Here is a 19724-nt window from a genome sequence, read left to right on the forward strand (position 1 = left end):
GAGGATGCAACTGTTAAGCAGGGGTGTTATATATGAAATAGTTGCATATAACTTATAGAAAAGTTTCACATGGCTATTATGATATATACATCATTCTATATGGTGATAATTAAGTGGCTTCATGCTGGCTACACTTGTGGCCTTACATACTATCAAAACGAAAAAGCAAATATAAATTAAAGAACTGGCGGCAATTCTAGCATCTAATTGGAAACAAATAAGACAAGGGCTACATAAAAAGTATGGTCTGTCATAGGCACTTCAAAAACTGTCAAATATCACTTATCTTTATTGAGAGTTGAGAAAAGTATTTTTATATTGGATCGACTTGTATTGTAGATTTATTACATCTTAAACTTTATGAGTAGATAGACGGTATTAAACTGTTAAGTGCTATTGTGCTATACTAGGTGGAAATTTATGATGAAACGGAATACTGTAGCACATTTTTATCTTAATCTTAGACTCTCCTAATAATGCGGTGAAGGGAATACTGTGCAGGCAATGTTATTTAGTGCATGCCGTTCATGTATATTTTATACATGTATAAAAGTGTTTAGTATTTATGCATAGAGGACTGTGACTTACATAATCATTGTAGTCGCGTTCGCTTTCATCTCAATTTAGTATAATGATCCTCGTATTATTGACTTTAGTAAAAATGGTCTACTGTAAGTCATTGACTCGACTTTGGTTATGCAACAAGAATATTCGATTTTTTTTTAAATATCAGAATTATGTTGTCACATTCTATCGGGACTTGCCTATAATCCGAATTTTAGGGGATGTGCATGGCACTCGCAAAACTGCTTCAGCTTGGGGAAGGAAAAGGATGGATTTCCTGTCCAGTTCTATTATTTCCAATAAAGTAAGGGACACAGCATATATTTGGTAGCCACTTTTATCGCCCGCCCCCATAGAAATAACATAGTCACATGATTTGGGAAATTCCTGCTTCCACTGACACCTCAAAGACCTTCCTTTAAAGAATGATTCTATGTCTATGGATGGCTGCTAGTGCTGTATCCATTTGAGGCCTCTTTCACATGAGCATATGCATGTAAAAATCGCCTGAATGAAGAATAGCCAAGATCAAGTCTTGATCCTAATTAGCGTATTATTGGCCATTCACACGGACGGCAGCAGTGTATCGGCAAAAAAATAGGAGTCTATGGGAGCTTCCAGCGTATCTCGGCCAAAGATAGGGCAAGACCTATCTTTGGTGCAGTGTATAAAATTGGTGACCGAAAACGGTTGCTGATGTGCTATTTTTTTATGCAGCCAAAAATTGCTTATCTGAATGAATACATTGGAATCCAATGCTTCAGATGGTCGCGATTTTTGCCTGATTTTTGGACGCAGCTAAACAGCTGCAGATATACGGTCATGTGAATAAGGCTTAACATGGACATGTTTGTACAATGCACCTGGCAACCTAACCATGTAAACTGGAGTTTTCCAATTAATGGTTCTCATCTGATACATCTGCGAATGGGCCTCTGAAGAAGTAGTAGTAGATATGATCTGTATCTCCCTATCTCAAAAGGTTTCAGCGTAAGTAAAGTGGGTGGATGTTGTTTTGGTGAAAGGGCGGGTTATAGGATTTAGTGGCCATGGCACCCTGTGATTAACATGTATACCTCTGCTCTAAGCCCCCTAATATGAAGATATCAAGCTGGCAACAGCTGCAAATACTATTGTACAATAATGACAAACATTGACAACGGAGACTGAATGCATGCAGAGTCCCAAGAGGTGCTGCCAAGGCAAGCGATAAAAAGTGCAACGCTAATTAGCAACATACTGTTTTATAAATGAATGAGAAATATTGTTAGAATGCCTTTTGATTAGAATAATAAACTGCAAGCATACTAGTATATACTAAAAACTAGAGCATAAAGTATATAAATGAACTACTATATATGCAATAAACTAAGCGAAACTATTTAGATTACAAGATAAAATGTAGCAACCAATAAAGTAAAACAATGTTCAATGTTCCACATATTCAGGTTATAAAATTAATATAATGTTTTATTGTTATGTTTCTTAATAACAATATAACCACCGAATATTAGCTTCATAACGAGTACGTCAAGATATTGTAGGCTGCAGTTTTCAAATCCCACTTTGTCTCATTTACATATCATGATCACACTCCTGACAAAGAAACATATGTTCTGTGGAATTAAAGTTTTGGTGTCAGGATTTTGGGATTAATTTGTAAAGGTATTATGCTGGTCTTACAAAAACAATTCAAAGTTAGTCAATGTGAAGCATGCCTGAATAATTTTACTTTCTTGCACAGGTGGATAGAAAACATATGCTGCTAAGGGAACCAGGGGAGACAGTAACTTGAAAAAAACTTGAAACTATGAAATAGTTTGTAGAAAAGCAGGGCATTTGCAGTGAGAACAGAAACATACCTAGAAGTTCGTAATAAATGTAAATACATTAGAAAGCAGAGTAAATTAAACATCACAAGTTTTTATGAACCCTGTAAACTGTGAGATGAAAGAAAAATTTTGAGAAGGTGATAAAACCTCCCTCATCACCCTACACATTAGTAGTATTCATAAAATATACAAGAATTTCTAGTCAAGCCCAAGTCAACATCTTTCTCTATGAGGTAGTCGGAATTGGAAGTTTTAGTCACAAATAGAGATGAGCGAGTATACTCGCTAAGGCACATTACTCGATCTAGTAGTGCCTTAGCCGAGTATCTCCCCGCTCGTCTCTAAAGATTCGGGGGCCGGCGTGGGTGACAGGTGTGTTGCGGCAGGGAGCGGGGGGGGGGGGGGAGGAGAGAGGGAGAGGGAGATCTCGCCTCCATTCCTCCCCGCTCTCCCCCGGCGCTCCTCGCCCCCGAGTAATGTGCCTTAGCGAGTATACTCGCTCATCTCTAGTCACAAACCACCAGCAGTCCTATTTCCATTTATCAATTGAAGAAGACTGAATAAATGGACGCCTTCCTTGCTTTGTTGGCCTAAACACCTCGACGCTACTGCTTAGAAAAGAGTGCAGCTAAAAATTAATCATTAAAGCCCATTTAGACACAATGATTATCGCTCATAATGCACTCAAAAGCCATCATTTGAGCGGTAACGGTGAAGGATTGGGCATTCTGGATTTCAGTATGCCCAATCCTTTCTTCTTATGAGATTCCTAGGGGGGTTTCCAGATATTACTATTCAATAATGCAAATGACTATATGTGCATATGTGCCTGTTAATGGTAGATAGATTGTGTCCTATAGACGGGAAATGTTTTAACTTAAAGGTATAATTCAGGTATGTAAATACAATCAAAATGTTAATATTATGGTAAAAAGTTGGCTTTTAGACCAAGTGAAACTTGTAAAACTGTAAAATTAGACAAAGTAATTGTGAACTTAGTCTGAGCCATTGTATGTCTGGAATACTGATGCACGGTGTTGGAGGAGGATCACGCACAGAGAAAATTTGTGTCATTTCATTTAACAAAACAACAGGGCATAAAATAAACACAAACAGAGCAAAGGTAATGTAGATTGTAGCATCATTACTGCAAAACAGACCTATAAAATCAGTTGAAATATTTCCAGTCTGTAAAAGAAGCCTAATTAGGAGCAATGTCATTTGTAGGTGAAAAATAGAATACAGACAGCAGTTAAAAATTGAAAGCAGCATTTAAATACAGAACGAAGTCTGTACCAAAGAGAAAAATCATATTAATTGTGTATATCCATTGAGCTCAAAGGCAGTGTGAGGTTGCTGCCCTACATAGCGGTTTTGGTGGTGCAACACCTGTGGCAGCCAAAATCGCTGTATAGCCTTTGCTTTAGAGTGCTAACTCAAGGTAATATGTTTATATGACAAAGTGATTCCTTGTGTGATTCTTTCACCTTTGAACTCAGCGTCCTTTCTACTACCCATTTATTGCTTTAGGTTATGGGGCTTATCGGAGGTGACAGATTCCCTTTAAAGGAATTTTCCAGTTAGCAGACAACATCTCTTTCTCCACCGCTGGGATCCAGTGCTGAATCCCCACTGTAGTCTCGGTGTCTGTTGTGACAGCTGACGTCACCAGAAGTCAGGTGACCACTGCAGCCAATCAAAGGCTGCAGCTTCACTGTTCGGCTTTCCTGGTATCCTGGCACCCAGGTTATAAGCCCCAATTTCAGGAGAGACAAGAATGCAGACTCAAAATTCTAGAATATGCTTTCTAGTTAGTCACCAGATAGGTACTATATGTTTATGTAAGAACAAACTACTAAACTCAATATGACCCATTCTTAGTCCTCCATTATGTGCACATGTTCAGTAGTCCACTCTATGCAGCCAATGTCCAATGTGCAAACAAAGAAATAGGAGGGAGTATATAAATTACACCTTTAAACTCAGCATCCTATATTCTATGCATTCATTACTTTAGGTTGTGGAACTTATTCAAGGACACAGATCTCTTTAAAAGCAATCTGTCAGTAGTTTTATACTAGAGTTGAAAGTATCAGCAAGACTACTCGTTCTGCTGCTGCATGGCCCATGGAGAGGAAGGTCCAGCTCAGAATGGCTTCATTCCACCATTTTGCTCAACCTTGTCAACATTAGTAAACTAGTAATTATTAGGAAATTATAGTACCAGTGTTTCTGGTGGCACAATATGCCACACAGCTCTGCTATATGCACGTCACACACTCTGCATAACTACTAGAGATGAGCGAACGCGTTCGTCCGAGCTTGATATTCGTGCGAATATTAGGGTGTTCGGGATGTTCGTTATTCGTGACGAACACCATGCGGTGTTCTGGTTACTTTCACTTCCTTCCCTGAGACGTTAGCGCGCTTTTCTGGCCAATTGAAAGACAGGGAAGGCATTACAACTTCCCCCTGCAACGTTTAAGCCCTATACCACCCCCCTGCTGTGAGTGGCTGGCGAGATCAGGTGTTCGCCTAATATAAAAGTCGGCCCCTCCCGCGGCTCGCCTCAGATGCGGTGTGAGTTAGATGAGGGACAGTGCTGTTTATACCGGAGCTGCTGTAGGGAAAGAATTGGTAGTTAGTGTAGGCTTCAAGACCCCCCAAAGGTCCTTATTAGGGCCACTGATAGCTGTGTGTTGGCTGCTGTTAGCAGTGGGATTTTTTTTTTTTTCTCAAAATCGCCTCTGCAGACCGTTGCACCTGGCATTAGGGACAGAAGTGCTGCATAGGCAGGGAGAGTGTTAGGAGTGAGTGTAGCCTTCAAGAACCTCAACGGTCCTTTCTAGGGCCATATTTATCCGTGTGCAGTACTGTCCAGGCTGCTGTTGGCTGTGCTGCATTTTTTTTGGGCTTCTCAAAATCGCCTCTGCAGAGCATTGCACCCTCCATTGATACTGCAGGGAAAGAATTGTATAGGCAGGGCCACAACACAGTTATTATTCATAGAATATACGCAGTGCTGCCTGTTGGTGGGAAAAAACTGAAAAGAAATCTATTTGTCCAGCCTGTGTCCGTCCTTACGCCTGTGGAGACGTGTGAGCTGCGTGAAAAACATTGCTAAATCATACGCAGCCAGCTACGCTTTACTGCTGGGTTCGCCATTTGCTTTCCTTAATTGGGAAAAAAAATACCTGCTCTCCAAGAGTTATAATAACTCTGCTACCCTCACGTTCTGTGACACATAAGCAGGGACACAGCGCAGTTATTAAACTTCGCAGGTTCATTGAATATACGCAGTGCTGCCTGTTGGTGGGAAAAAACTGAAAAGAAATCTATTTGTCCAGCCTGTGTCCGTCCTTACGCCTGTGGAGACGTGTGAGCTGCGTGAAAAACATTGCTAAATCATACGCAGCCAGCTACGCTTTACTGCTGGGTTCGCCATTTGCTTTCCTTAATTGGGGAAAAAAATACCTGCTCTGCCACAGTTAATAACTCTGCTACCCTCACGTTCTGTGACACATAAGCAGGGACACAGCACAGTTATTAAACTTAGATAATTCATTCACTAGAGGCAGTGGGGCCTTTCGTTTTCCAAAAAGGGCAAAAATTATATTTGGCCTGCAGTCTTGCGCCAATTTATTTCCTGCCTGGGAAATCTAATCACTGGTAATACAGCATGCTGAGGGGTAGGGGTAAGCCTAGAGGACGTGGACGTGGACGTGGCCGAGGACGCGGAGGGCCAAGTCAGGGTGTGGGCACAGGCCAAGCTCCTGATCCAGGTGTGTCGCAGCCGACTGCTGCGCGATTAGGAGAGAGGCACGTTTCTGGCGTCCCCACATTCATCGCCCAATTAATGGGTCCACGCGGGAGACGGTTATTAGAAAATGAGCAGTGTGAGCAGGTCCTGTCCTGGATGGCAGAAAGTGCTTCGAGCAACCTATCGTCTACCCGCAGTTCTGCGCCGTCCACTGCTGCCAATCCGAATCCTCTGTCTGCTGCTCCTCCTTCCTCCCAGCCTCCTCACTCCACTACAATAACACCTGCTCAGGAGCGGGAGCACTCCCAGGAACTGTTCTCGGGCCCCTGCTTAGATTGGGCAGCAGCGGTTCCTCTCCCACCAGAGGAGTTTATCGTCACTGATGCCCAACCATTCGAAAGTTCCCGGGGTCCGGGGGAAGAGGCTGGGGACTTCCGCCAACTGTCTCAACAACTTTCTGTGGGTGAGGAGGACGATGACGATCAGACACAGTTGTCTTGCAGTGAGGTAGTAGTAAGGGCAGTAAGTCCCAGGGAGCAGCGCACAGAGGATTCGGAGGAAGAGCAGCAGGACGATGAGGTGACTGACCCCACCTGGTGTGCAACGCTTACTCAGGAGGACAGGTCTTCAGAGGGGGAGTCAAGGGCATCAGCAGGGCAGGTTGCAAGAGGCAGTGCAGTGGCCAGGGGTAGAGGCAGGGCCAGACCGAATAATCCACCAAGTGTTTCCCAAAGCGCCCCCTCGCGCCATGCCACCCTGCGGAGGCCGAGGTGCTCTAAGGTCTGGCAGTTTTTCACAGAGACGCCTGACGACCGACGAACAGTGGTGTGCAACCTTTGTCGCGCAAAGCTCAGCCGGGGAGCCAACACCAACAGCCTCACCACCACCACCATGCGCAGACATATGATGGCCAAGCACCCCGCAAGGTGGGACAAAGGCCGTTCACCGCCTCCGGTTTGCACCCCTGCCTCTCCCCCTGTGCCCCAACCTGCCACTGAGATGCAACCCCCCTCTCAGGACACAGGCACTACCGCCTCATGGCCTGCACCCACACCCTCATCTCCGCTGTCCTCGGCCCCATCCAGCAGTGTAGTTCAGCGCACCGTTCAGCCGTCGCTTGCGCAAGTGTTCGAGCGCAAGCGCAAGTACGCCGCCACGCACCCGCACGCTCAAACGTTAACCGTCCGCATCGCAAAATTCATCAGCCTTGAGATGCTGCCGTATAGGGTTGTGGAAACGGAGTCCTTCAAAAGTATCATGGAGGCGGCGGCCCCGCGCTACTCAGTTCCCAGTCGCCACTACTTTTCCCGATGTGCCGTCCCAGCCCTGCACGACCACGTCTCCCGCAACATTGTGCGCGCCCTCACCAACGCGGTTACTGCCACGGTCCACTTAACTACGGACACGTGGACAAGCACAGGCGGGCAGGGCCACTACATCTCCCTGACGGCACATTGGGTGAATTTAGTGGAGGCTGGGACAGAGTCAGAGCCTGGGACCGCTCACGTCCTACCCACCCCCAGAATTGCGGGCCCCAGCTCGGTGGTGGTATCTGCGGAGGTGTATGCTTCCTCCACTAAAGCACCCTCCTCCTCCTCCTCCTCCTCTGTCTCACAATCAAGATGTGTTAGCAGCAGCATGTCGCCAGCAGTCGGTGTCGCGCGGTGTGGCAGCACAGCGGTGGGCAAGCGTCAGCAGGCCGTGCTGAAACTACTCAGCTTAGGCGATAAGAGGCACACGGCCCACGAACTGCTGCAGGGTCTGACACAGCAGACCGACCGCTGGCTTGCGCCGCTGAGCCTCCAACCGGGCATGGTCGTGTGTGACAACGGCCGTAACCTGGTGGCGGCTCTGCAGCTCGGCAGCCTCACGCACGTGCCATGCCTGGCCCACGTCTTTAATTTGGTGGTTCAGCGGTTTCTGAAAAGCTACCCACGCTTGTCAGACCTGCTCGTAAAGGCGCGCCGGCTCTGCGCACATTTCCGCAAGTCCCACACGGACGCTGCCACCCTGCGCACCCTGCAACATCACTTTAAGCTGCCAGTGCACCGACTGCTGTGCGACGTGCCCACACGGTGGAACTCTACGCTCCACATGTTGGCCAGGCTCTATGAACAGCGTAGAGCTATAGTCGAATACCAACTCCAACATGGGCGGCGCAGTGGGAGTCAGCCTCCTCAATTCCTTTCAGAAGAGTGGGCCTGGTTGGCAGACATCTGCCATGTCCTTGGTAATTTTGAGGAGTCTACCCAGGTGGTGAGCGGCGATGCTACAATCATTAGCGTCACCATTCCTCTGCTATGCATCTTGAGAAATTCCCTGCAAACCATAAAGGCAGCTGCTTTGCGCTCGGAAACGGGGGCGGGGGAAGACAGTATGCCGCTGGATAGTCAGGGCACCCTCCTGTCTATTTATCAGCGCGTACAGGAGTAGGAGGAGGAGGAGCATGAGGAGGAGGGGGAAGAGACAGCTTGGGCCGCTGCTGACGGTACACCGGCTGATTGCCTGTCATCCTTTCAGCGTGTATGGCCTGAGGAGGAGGAGGAGGAGGAGGATCCTGAAAGTGATCTTCCTAGTGAAGACAGCCATGTGTTGCGTACAGGTACCCTGGCACACATGGCTGACTTCATGTTAGGATGCCTTTCTCGTGACCCTCGCGTTGCACGCATTCTGGCCACTACGGATTACTGGGTGTACACACTGCTCGATCCACGGTATAAGGAGAACCTGCCCACTCTGATTCCCGAAGAGGAAAGGGGTTCGAGAGTGTTGCTATACCACAGGACCCTTGCGGACAAGCTGATGGTAAAATTCCCAGCCGACAGCGCTAGTGGCAGAAGGCGCAGTTCCGAGGGCCATGTTGCAGGGGATGTGCGTAGATCGAGCAGCATGTACATCCCAGGCAGTGCAACAGTCTTTAAGGGCCTGGCCAGCTTTATGGCTCCCCACCAAGACTGTGTCACCGCTCCCCAGTCACGGCTGAGTCGGCGGGAGCACTGCAAAAGGATGGTGAGGGAGTACGTAGCGGATCGCACAACCATCCTTGGTGACGCCTCTGCCCCCTACAACTACTGGGTGTCGAAGCTGGACACGTGGCCTGAACTAGCCCTGTATGCCCTTGAGGTGCTTGCTTGTCCTGCGGCTAGCGTGTTGTCGGAGAGGGTGTTTAGTGCGGCTGGGGGAATCATCACAGATAAGCGTAGCCGCTTGTCAACCGACAGTGCCGACAGGCTAACACTCATCAAGATGAACAAAGGCTGGATTTCCCCAGACTTCTGTTCTCCACCAGCGGACAGCAGCGATACGTAAGCAATACGTAGGCTGCACCCGCGGATGGAAGCTACGTTCTCTCTCACCATCCAAAACGGGGACATTTGTGCTTCATCAATCTGTGTCTAATATTCCTCCTCCTCCTCCTCCTGCTCCTCCTCGTGAAACCTCACGTAATCACGCTGAACGGGCAATTTTTCTTAGGGCCACAAGGCTCACTCAAATAATTTTTCAGAACAATTTTTATAAGTTTCAATGCGCTTAAAAGCATTGGAACTTTAACTTGAACCAATTTTTCGTTACACTGGGCTGCCTCCAGGCCTAGTTACCACTTAAGCCACATTAACCAAAGCGATTAATGGGTTTCACCTGCCCTCTTGGCTGGCCATGGCCAATTTTTGGGATGTACATTAGTACTGTTGATACAGCAATTTTTGTGGGCCCTCGCCTACAGTGTAATCAAATTAATTTTTAGCCCACCTGCATTACAGCTGACGTTACCTCAGCTGTGTTGGGCAATGCAATGGGATATTTTTGTGTACCGCCGGTGGGTTCCAGGGAGCCACCCATGCTGTAGGTGCACACTGAGTTTTTAATACTTCTGTACACTTCTAAAGAACCCGTCTGACTGGGGCATGCAGTGTGGGCCGAAGCCCACCTGTATTACGCACGACATTACTACCTCAGCTGTGTTGGGCAATGCAATGGGATATTTCTATGTACCGGCCGTGGCTTCCTGGCACCCACCCAGGCAGTGGGTCCACAGGGAGTTAAACCTACATGTGTCCACTTGTAAAGAACCCCAGTCTGACTGGGGCATGCAGTGTGGGCCGAAGCCCACCTGCATTACGCACGACATTACTACCTCAGCTGTGTTGGCCAATGCAATGGGATATTTTTGTGTACCGCCGGTGGGTTCCAGGGAGCCACCCATGCTGTAGGTGCACACTGAGTTTTTAATACTTCTGTACACTTCTAAAGAACCCCAGTCTGACTGGGGCATGCAGTGTGGGCCCAAGCCCACCTGTATTACGCACGACATTACTACCTCAGCTGTGTTGGGCAATGCAATGGGATATTTCTATGTACCGGCCGTGGCTTCCTGGCACCCACCCAGGCAGTGGGTCCACAGGGAGTTAAACCTACATGTGTCCACTTGTAAAGAACCCCAGTCTGACTGGGGCATGCAGTGTGGGCCGAAACCCACCTGCATTAACCCTTTCCAGTCCACTGTGTGACCTGTGAAGACATTAGGGTTTAAGGCTGTACAGCTCCGTTGTTGGTAGACGTCCGTCGGGGTTCTCTTACTGTATATTGCCAGCCTCTCTGCTGTCGGAGCCTATCCTACGTGTCAGCTCATGCAGTACTGGCTTTAGCCAGCATATAGCGCCGTTGTATAACAGCAGAAAAAGAGTAAGCCCCCTAGGAAAACCATATACAAATTGGATTGGAAAGGGTTAAGCACAACATTACTACCTCAGCTGTGTTGGGCAATGCAATGGGATATTTCTATGTACCGCCGGTGGCTTCCTGGCACCCACCCATGCTGTAGGTGCACACGGAGTTTTTACTACATCTGTACACTTATAAAGAACCCCAGTCAGACTGGGGCATGCAGTGTGGGCCGAAGCCCACCTGCATTAAGCACGACATTACTACCTCAGCTGTGTTGGGCAATGCAATGGGATATTTCTGTGTACCGCCGGTGGGTTCCAGGGAGCCACCCATGCTGTGGGTCGACAGGGACTTCACAATAGGGAGTTGTACCTGCCTGTGTCTATGAATTAAAAAGCCCGGTCTGACTGGGGCATGCAGACACCTTGACAGAATGAATAGTGTGTGGCACATAGGTTCCCCATTGCTATGCCCACGTGTGCAGCTCCTGATGGCGGTGGCACAGGATTCTATTTCTCATTGCTTCTGTACAGCATTGTGGGCTATCGCTCCGCCACTTTTAAAGAGGGTCGCTGCCTAGCCGTGCCAACCTCTGCAGTGTGTGCCTGCGGTCCCTCGTCATGGCAGACGCAATTCTAAATAGACATGAGCGTGGTGTGGCATGAGGGCAGCTGAAGGCTGCGCAGGGACACTTTGGTGTGCGCTGTGGGGGGGAGGGGGGGCGGTTGGGCAGCATGTAACCCAGGAGAAGTGTCAGTGGAGTGTCATGCAGGCAGTGATTGTGCTTTGTTGGAGGTAGTGTGGTGCTTAGCAAAGGTATGCCATGCTAATGAGGGCTTTTCAGAAGTAAAAGTTGTTGGGAGGGGGGGGGCCCACTCTTGCCGGTATTGTGGCTTAATAGTGGGACCTGTGAACTTGAGATGCAGCCCAACATGTAGCCCCTCGCCTGCCCTATCCGTCACTGTGTCATTCCCATCACTTTCCTGAATTGCCCAGATTTTCACACATGAAAACCTTAGCGAGCATCGGCGAAATACAAAAATGTTCCGGTCGCCCATTGACTTCAATGGGGTTCGTTGTTCGAAACGAACCCTCGAGCATCACGGGAAGTTCGTTACGAATAACGAACACCCGAACATTTTGGTGTTCGCTCATCTCTAATAACTACATACATTGTTTATCCCATACAGCAGGGATCTCCAAGCAGCAGAGCACCAGAGAAGAAGGACCTGTGATGACACCACCATCATGCTCCGCCCCTGATCACATGACAGTGATTCTCATCCCAGTGAATTACTTACATGCCTCGCCCCTGATCACATGACAGGGATATCATCAAAAGTCTCTCAACGCCATTGAGTGTGTTACATGGTCCTCCCCTTATCTCATGACGGTGACATCATTAAAGGTCCTGCACTCTTGTGCAGATTATGGGTGGACTACAAACCCCCTGCGACCTCAGTTGCTGAAGAATACTAACGAACACCTAGCCGGACAACAGCCGTGTGCTTAAAGGAACTCTAATGATTTCACCGTCATGTGATCAGGGGCAGAGCATGTAAGTCACTCACAAACCCACTCACTCACGGACGGACAGGTCGTCATTAGTAGTTCAAGTATCCTAACCATAGTCAACATGAACTACCAACAGGCTACCTCATTACAAAGAATTACATTTTACATTGAAACGCAGTGTTTCAGAAAAAAACTGGTGTAACAATGCTGGGCATGGAGAAAATCATTCACTGGACAACTCTCCGCCCAGCTTTTTCCCATTCTGCTTGGCATGATTCACAGGAGACTGCAGTGTTTCATGCTGCAATTGTACTGGATTATTGGATGGTCATCAAAAAATGTAAAAATTAGAGATGAGCAAGCATACTCGTCCGAGCTTGATGCTCGTTTGAGTATTAGGGTGCTTGAGATGCTCATTACTCGAGACGAGCACCACGCGGTACTCGTCTCGATTAAACGAGCACTGACCATTGAATTCAATGGAGCCGGCAATACAGCCGGCTCCATTGAAAGCAATGGGCTGCCGGCGATCGCGGGATGATTTGTCGGGAAGGGCTTAAATATATTAGCCCTTCCCTGCAATTCATCCAGAAATGTGTAAAAATAAAAAAAATATATACACTCACCTGGTCTCGGCAGACGGACTTCAGCACGGCCGGCGGCAGTCCTCCTGAACTGCTCTGAACAGCCGTGAGTAGTATTCAGCAGCCGGGGATTTAAAATCTGATTGGTCCCGCTGAGCCAATGAGAGGCAGCAGTCACTCACCCATCCATAAATTCATGAATGGGTTTGTGAGTGAGATTTGCCTCTGATTGGTCAGGCTGTGACCAATCAGAGGCAGCTCATTCAGCAGGCGGGAATTTTAAATCCCTGGCTGCTGAATACTACTCACAGCTGTTCAGAGCAGTTCAGGAGGACTGCCGCCGGCCGCGCTGAACTCCGTCTGCCGAGACCAGGTGAGTATATATATATTTTTTATTTTTACACATTTCTGGATGAATTGCAGGGAAGGGCATATATATTTAAGCCCTTCCCAACAATTCATCCCGCGATCGCCGGCAGCCCATTGCTTTCAATTGAGCCGGCTGTATTGCCGGCTCCATTGAATTCAATGGGCTAACATCGTTCTGCCGGGACCAGGGGAGTATATATTTTTTTTATTTTTACACATTTCTGGATGAATTGCAGGGAAGGGCTTATATACTTAAGCCCTTCCCGACAATTCATCCCGCGCACGCCGGCAGCCCATTGCTTTCAATGGAGCCGGCTGTATTGCCGGCTCCATTGAATTCAATGGGCTAACATCGTTCTTCTCTGCCACAGCTGTTACAGCTGTGGCAGAGGAGAACGATCTTTATGCTGACAGTGCGCGGGGTGTCTCACTCTTGCCACTATTGTGGCTTAATAGTGGGACCTGGGAACTTGAGATGCAGCCCAACATGTAGCCCCTCGCCTGCCCTATCCGTTCCTGTGTCGTTCCCATCACTTTCTTGAATTTCCCAGGTTTTCACAAATGAAAATCTTAGCGAGCATCGGCGATATACAATAATGCTCGAGTGGCCCATTGACTTCAATGGGGTTCGTTACTCGAAACAAACTCTCGAGCATCACTGAAAGTTCGACTCGAGTAACGAGCACCTGAGCATTTTGGTGCTCGCTCATCTCTAGTAAAAATTAATTTAAAGGTTTAGGAAAGTCTAGTTTCATAAAGAGAGCCCATATAAAATGTGCAGCTTTGTTATCTAAATTTTCACATTGTTTGCCTCTGCTCAGTCTTTTGTTTTGGGTGTTGTGAAACCACTGAATGGCCACTTTATTAGAGGCACCTGCTCTTTTCTGACTGGAGTTTTCCCCATTTGGAAATTAGATACATGACCTTGAAGTGCAGCATAGAATCAAGAGTACAAGTCTTCCATGGATCAGTTTCAGTGTGAATCTACATTAGTATGGGAAAATTGAGTGACTTTGATGATTATTGGTGCTAGAGGAGAATGGTGTGATCAAGAAAAATCATCCAATGAAAGGGGTCAGAGGAGGTTGCCAAAAATCATCATAATGAACAGGCAGTGCACAGTTAAGCAAATTGCAACTGAATACAATGCTGGTACTCCAACTAGCACACCTGAACACTCAACTCAGCGTTTCTACAGTCATATTACAAGCAGACCTCAGAGAAGGATAAACTTTACTTAAAGGGAACCTGTCAACAGAAATATTATTTTGAATCAGCTGCTGTAGTGCTATTCAGCATGTGATATGCAGGTCATACATGGTTTTGTATAAAAATAACCTTTTAGATTCACCTAAAAATCTTACTTTTAATCTTACATACCCATTATGCAATTCATTGTTTCAAGTCAAAGAGGTGGTCTCACCATTGCTCCAAGTCATCACTGAAACCCCACCTCTCACCTACTCACTGCTTTCCTCTGGCTCTTGACATCAGCGCTTGTAGTGGTGAAATCTTGCTCACGTACCGTGTGTCCCTCTGCTCATGTCTTCCAGCATAGGCACAGTGTACCAATGTAGTCTATGAATTACATGCCTCAACATCACCGGCACACTGCATATGTGCAGGAAGATGCCAGCAGAGGGACGCACAGCACATGTGCAAAATTTTTGCATTGCAAGTGCTAATGTCAAGAGCCAGGAAAGGCAGCAATCAGGAGGAGAGGTTGGGTTTCTTTGATGACACAGTGACTCGGAGTAATGGAGGGACCCTTCTTTGACTCCAGAAGGCAAATTTACATGCAAGGCACAAGATTAAAAGTAAGATTTGGGAATGAAGCTAAAAGGCTGCTTTTATACAAAAACATGTGTGACCTGCATATCACGTGCTAAATGGCGCGATGCCAGCAGATTTATATCTACTATATTTCTGCTGACAGGTTCCCTTTAAAATGACAGAAAAGGCTACAATTACTTATACAAAGGTTCAAGGTCAGGCAAAATCGCCAAATCCCAGCGGCGTACAAAGTCATAATGCTACAGTTTATGGGGAAGCGAACACAAGATTGATGGACAGCCAGTCACACACCTAATGAACAGCCACTCACACATCTACCTTTTTTGTGGGTAGTGGCTGCTTAGTATTACACTTGCAGATAGATAATGGTGCCAGTCGCAGAGTTGTGAGAGAAACCAGAGTGTCTGTTGAACATAATCTTGTTTCCCTTCTATTTTGACCTATTTACTTGATACACTATTTAGATATTTTTGTTCAGAAGATTGCAAGATCTAAAGAAGAAGAAACTTACCGTCACACACAAATGTGTAGCCAAACAGCTGACTAAATATGGACTTTGTCTTAGAAATGTATTACCAAATAGGACTTTTTATCATCTGTTTTACTCTATTTGATCTTCTATACATTTAGACCTTGACTAAGCTTAGGGGTACTTAGCTTAGACTACCAATCAATGATCTCAGACAGCGTATGATCAAGGGACCTAAACACGGACATCATTGCACAAGCTAAAAGGCATAACAAGTTATGCATATGTTACATCAGGTTACTTTTGGTAACCTGACTTCAATGTGTTTGTCTTAAAAGGACTATATATTCTCTGGCTGTTTAACAAATAAACTGAATCATTTGTAATTTACACAAGTGCTGTGTGGTGTGTTAGTGATCCTCCGAGTTGCTCATATTAACCCTTGATTCGAAACAGCAAGACTGTACAAGCGTTACATTGCGCTAACACAATGTTGATTAATATTCTGTCTTACATGTTAGATTTTACTACAAAAACAAACTGTAATGAAAGAATTTATACACTTGCACCCAGGGTTATTTTAATAAGAGAATCACAACCAGTTATAGAGCTTGTACTCTACTACCCCGGTGCTCTGGCAAGAGACTGTTCATTTTTAACAGAGAAGACCCTTTGTTCAAGTTCATAGATTAAGACAATCTAAAGATACTCTTTATCAAGTGACATGAAAAACTCAAAGTAATGCTTTGACTCTAGCTGAAACTAAGGTTCTAAAGGCAAACCTGAATAAAGCGATAAAGCTTTTGATTTTAAGAAACTGCTAAAGAACCCAATCAGAATGTTGAAACAATCATTTCTGTCTTGATACAATTCTCTTTTTTGATAAAGGAACCTATTATGTCTTAGAAGGGGTGTAAGGTCCTGTTATGTTAATATATGCGTCTGCTCGTAGATTAAAGCAGCGCTGTCTGTAACTATGTGGCGGTTTTCTTTTTTGCCTAAACTTTGTGATGCACATAAAATCACAGATAAGTACATATGCTTAAAACATATAATGCCAGGAATCCCACGGTTAACTTTAACTGTAGTTCCAATCACAGAGGAAATGAAGTATTACATGATGCCGAATGAAATCAACAGTCTGTCAGTGTAATGCATAGACATGCGGGGTCCTCAAGAGCTAGAGACGTACTATCTAAGCTGCTCTCTGCTATAGCTAATAGTGGTCCCAAATGAGAAACTCCCCTCTATTAACTCAGAATATCCTAAACGGATATTGAAAAATAAGTTTTCTAAACCAGACAAAGCCTTTAACATAACAAAGCAGGTAAATACATTAAAAATATCTACAATAATAGCAATAATATTCCACATCGGAAATTCTTTGCGCTGTTCTAAATAGCATTTACTGCATATGCATTGTGTTCATGTATAATCAGGAAATGATACTGAGCTACATAGAATAAAGTTCAACTTACTGGCTGATCAAACTTTTAATCAGTTTTTAAAACATAACCTACCAATCATTTCAATGGCATGCAACATGTTAAAAGTCAAGTTAACGTTTGCTACACATGGTAGAATAATCTTCTTTCACATTGTTAGCCAACCTACTAACCAACAAACCGAAAATAACTAACCAACCAACCAAACAAGCAAACTGATTCTTTGTTTGTTACCATGTTTAGTATTCTGTATAGTCCATGTCATGCCTATGTGTGCATATATAGACCACATAAACAACCACATATTTTGTAATTACTTTCATAAGGGCGATTTACTATCCACAAAAAGTAAATAAACCAGATTACGGTTTATTCACTACAAATCATAAGGACATTTTTTTTTATCATATCCAACAAGGTTATTAATTCATTTGTCTGCATACTAAGGTACCTAAAAACAAAAAAAGAACAAAAATCACTTTACCTGTAGAAGCTTCCACCTTGTGTTTAGCTCTTCCAGGCAGCTGATGTTATAAGGTGACAACTGGATATCGGTTGCTTTAAACTGGTGTGCAAGATCATTCACTTGATTTACATTATTTTTGATTGGTGCAATTTCTGCTCTGAAGGCCTACAAAATAAGGACAATGTAGATTATATTATATATAAAGGAGTATCATGTTACAGATATAAGAAGGTCTAATATAATGTAGCTTCTATTCTTCACTGTAGATATAATAATAATACTCGTTATTTATACAGCACCAACATATTACAGAGCACTTTACAAATCAGAAGGAACATGAAACACACAAAATCAGGCTGTAAGCCATTGGGGGCAATGGCTTCTTTTTCCGCCCCCTCATTTAAATAAGCATGCATGATTGGTTTGTTTAATGAACATTCAGATGAGTGATATTGCATGAACATCCATGAATGAACATTCATGACCACTTAATTGGGGGGGCAGTTTAAAGGGGCTGTGCTAAGATGTACAAACTAGAGATGAGCGAGTATACTCGCTAAGGCTAACTACTCAAGCGAGTAGTGCCTTAGCCAAGTATCCTCCCACTCGTCTGTAAAGATTCGGCTGCCGGCGCGGGTGACAGGTGAGTTGCGGCGGTTAGCAGTGGAGAGCGGGGGGGGGGGGGGAGAGAAGGAGAGAGAGATCTCCCCTCCGTTCCTCCCCGCTCTCCCCCACCGCCCCCCACCCCCCGCCGGCCCCCGAATCTTTACAGACGAGCGGGAGGATACTCGGCTAAGTCACTACTCGCTCAAGTAGTTAGCCTCGCTCATGTCTAGTACAAACCCTTCCAGAATGCAAGGCCCAAAACAAACAGCTGATCAACTGAATCAGCTGATTGCTGGGCAAAAAGACGGCCAGGGTAAATATAGTAATACAGAATGGCCATTCATGTAAATGGTTGCCTTGTAAAACCAGAATGGTCCACCAAAACGGGGTCATAGAAGAAGGTTTCAAGCTGAGAACTCCACTGTTACATTTATATACTCGAATAGAGCATATGAACAGGGGATGGCATCTCGGCACAACCCCTTTAAACTATACATATTAATACAGAATATTCACAGTGTACAAACATTTTTACTACACAGAATATTCTATTATCATTGTAATACTTATTCTGATATTATAATAACATACACACATTATATATGTACATTATCTATCTATATCATAAAAATGGCTACTCCATCGTAGATGTCCGCTCTTTTACAACTAAAGTGTCCCTTTATAAACATTGGATGTGTGACCCTGGAGTATAAAATCAAGTGCATAAGTGGATCAGCTTCAGCATGAGTCAACATTAAAATGGGAAAATATAGCAATCTGAGTGACTTAAAATGAGGAGTGCTAGAACAAAGGGGGGCCAGTACTTCAAAAGCTGCTAATCTTGTGGGGTTTTCTCATACAATGGTGTTGAGAGTAATCAGGGAATGGTGTGATCCAGAAAAAACATCCAGCGAAAGGGCATCATGTGGGTGTAAATAATTTTTCTTATGAAAAAGCAGTGTGTAGTCAAGCAAATTGCAGCCAAATACAATGCTGGTGTCCAAATGCTCAACCTGTCATTTCTTAGCAAGGATGTGCTATAACAATATAGAAATGATAAAGGCCCATTTACATGCAAAGATAATCATTCAAAACATAGCTTTTAAGTGATTGTTTTGCATAAACTGCTAATGGACACTCATGTCCATTAGCAGCTTATCATCTTCATTTGCATATAAATGAGCCTCCTGAGCTGAATGCAGAGAACAGCAGGTGGTCTGTTCTCTGCATTCAGCTACTTTGTTCTGCCACAGGGCTGTAAGCTGAATACAGTGTAATTAGTGCTCCCATGGAGAATACAGCACCATGGACAGCAAACACAGCATGTGGTCTGTGTTATCTTCTCTTCAGCTGAATGATGAATTTTATGCTCACCTAAAAATCATCATTCAGCCAAAGAGTGAAAGATGGGAGCATTTACACACAATGATTATCGCTCAAACGATGGCTTTTGAGCCAATCTTTTTTGCATGACGTATTTTCTTGCGTTATTTTGATCAAAATTTTTTTTCATAGATTTTTTCATGTGTTTGATTTTTCTTACATAGAAGTCAATGGGAAAAAAAACTGAATAAACAAGCAAACCTGAAGCTTGGAGTGTTTAAAAAAAATACCAACATGGAAACAAAAAAAACACATAAAAAGTAAAGAAAATG

The 19724-nt window shown here is 44.9% G+C and overlaps 1 protein-coding gene across 1 annotated transcript in view; it reads right to left on the reverse strand.

Annotated features, from left to right (window-relative positions):
• The window catches only part of DMD (dystrophin), a 2524637-nt gene that overhangs the window by 448798 nt on the left and 2056115 nt on the right, over window positions 1-19724 (reverse strand). Inside the window, exon 60 of the mRNA XM_066577956.1 lies at window positions 17482-17628. Coding sequence (XP_066434053.1) covers window positions 17482-17628 — 147 coding nt within the window. The remainder of the gene's footprint in view (window positions 1-17481; window positions 17629-19724) is intronic.

Source organism: Eleutherodactylus coqui, chromosome 1 (assembly GCF_035609145.1).
Source record: "Eleutherodactylus coqui strain aEleCoq1 chromosome 1, aEleCoq1.hap1, whole genome shotgun sequence".
NCBI lineage: Eukaryota > Metazoa > Chordata > Amphibia > Anura > Eleutherodactylidae > Eleutherodactylus > Eleutherodactylus coqui.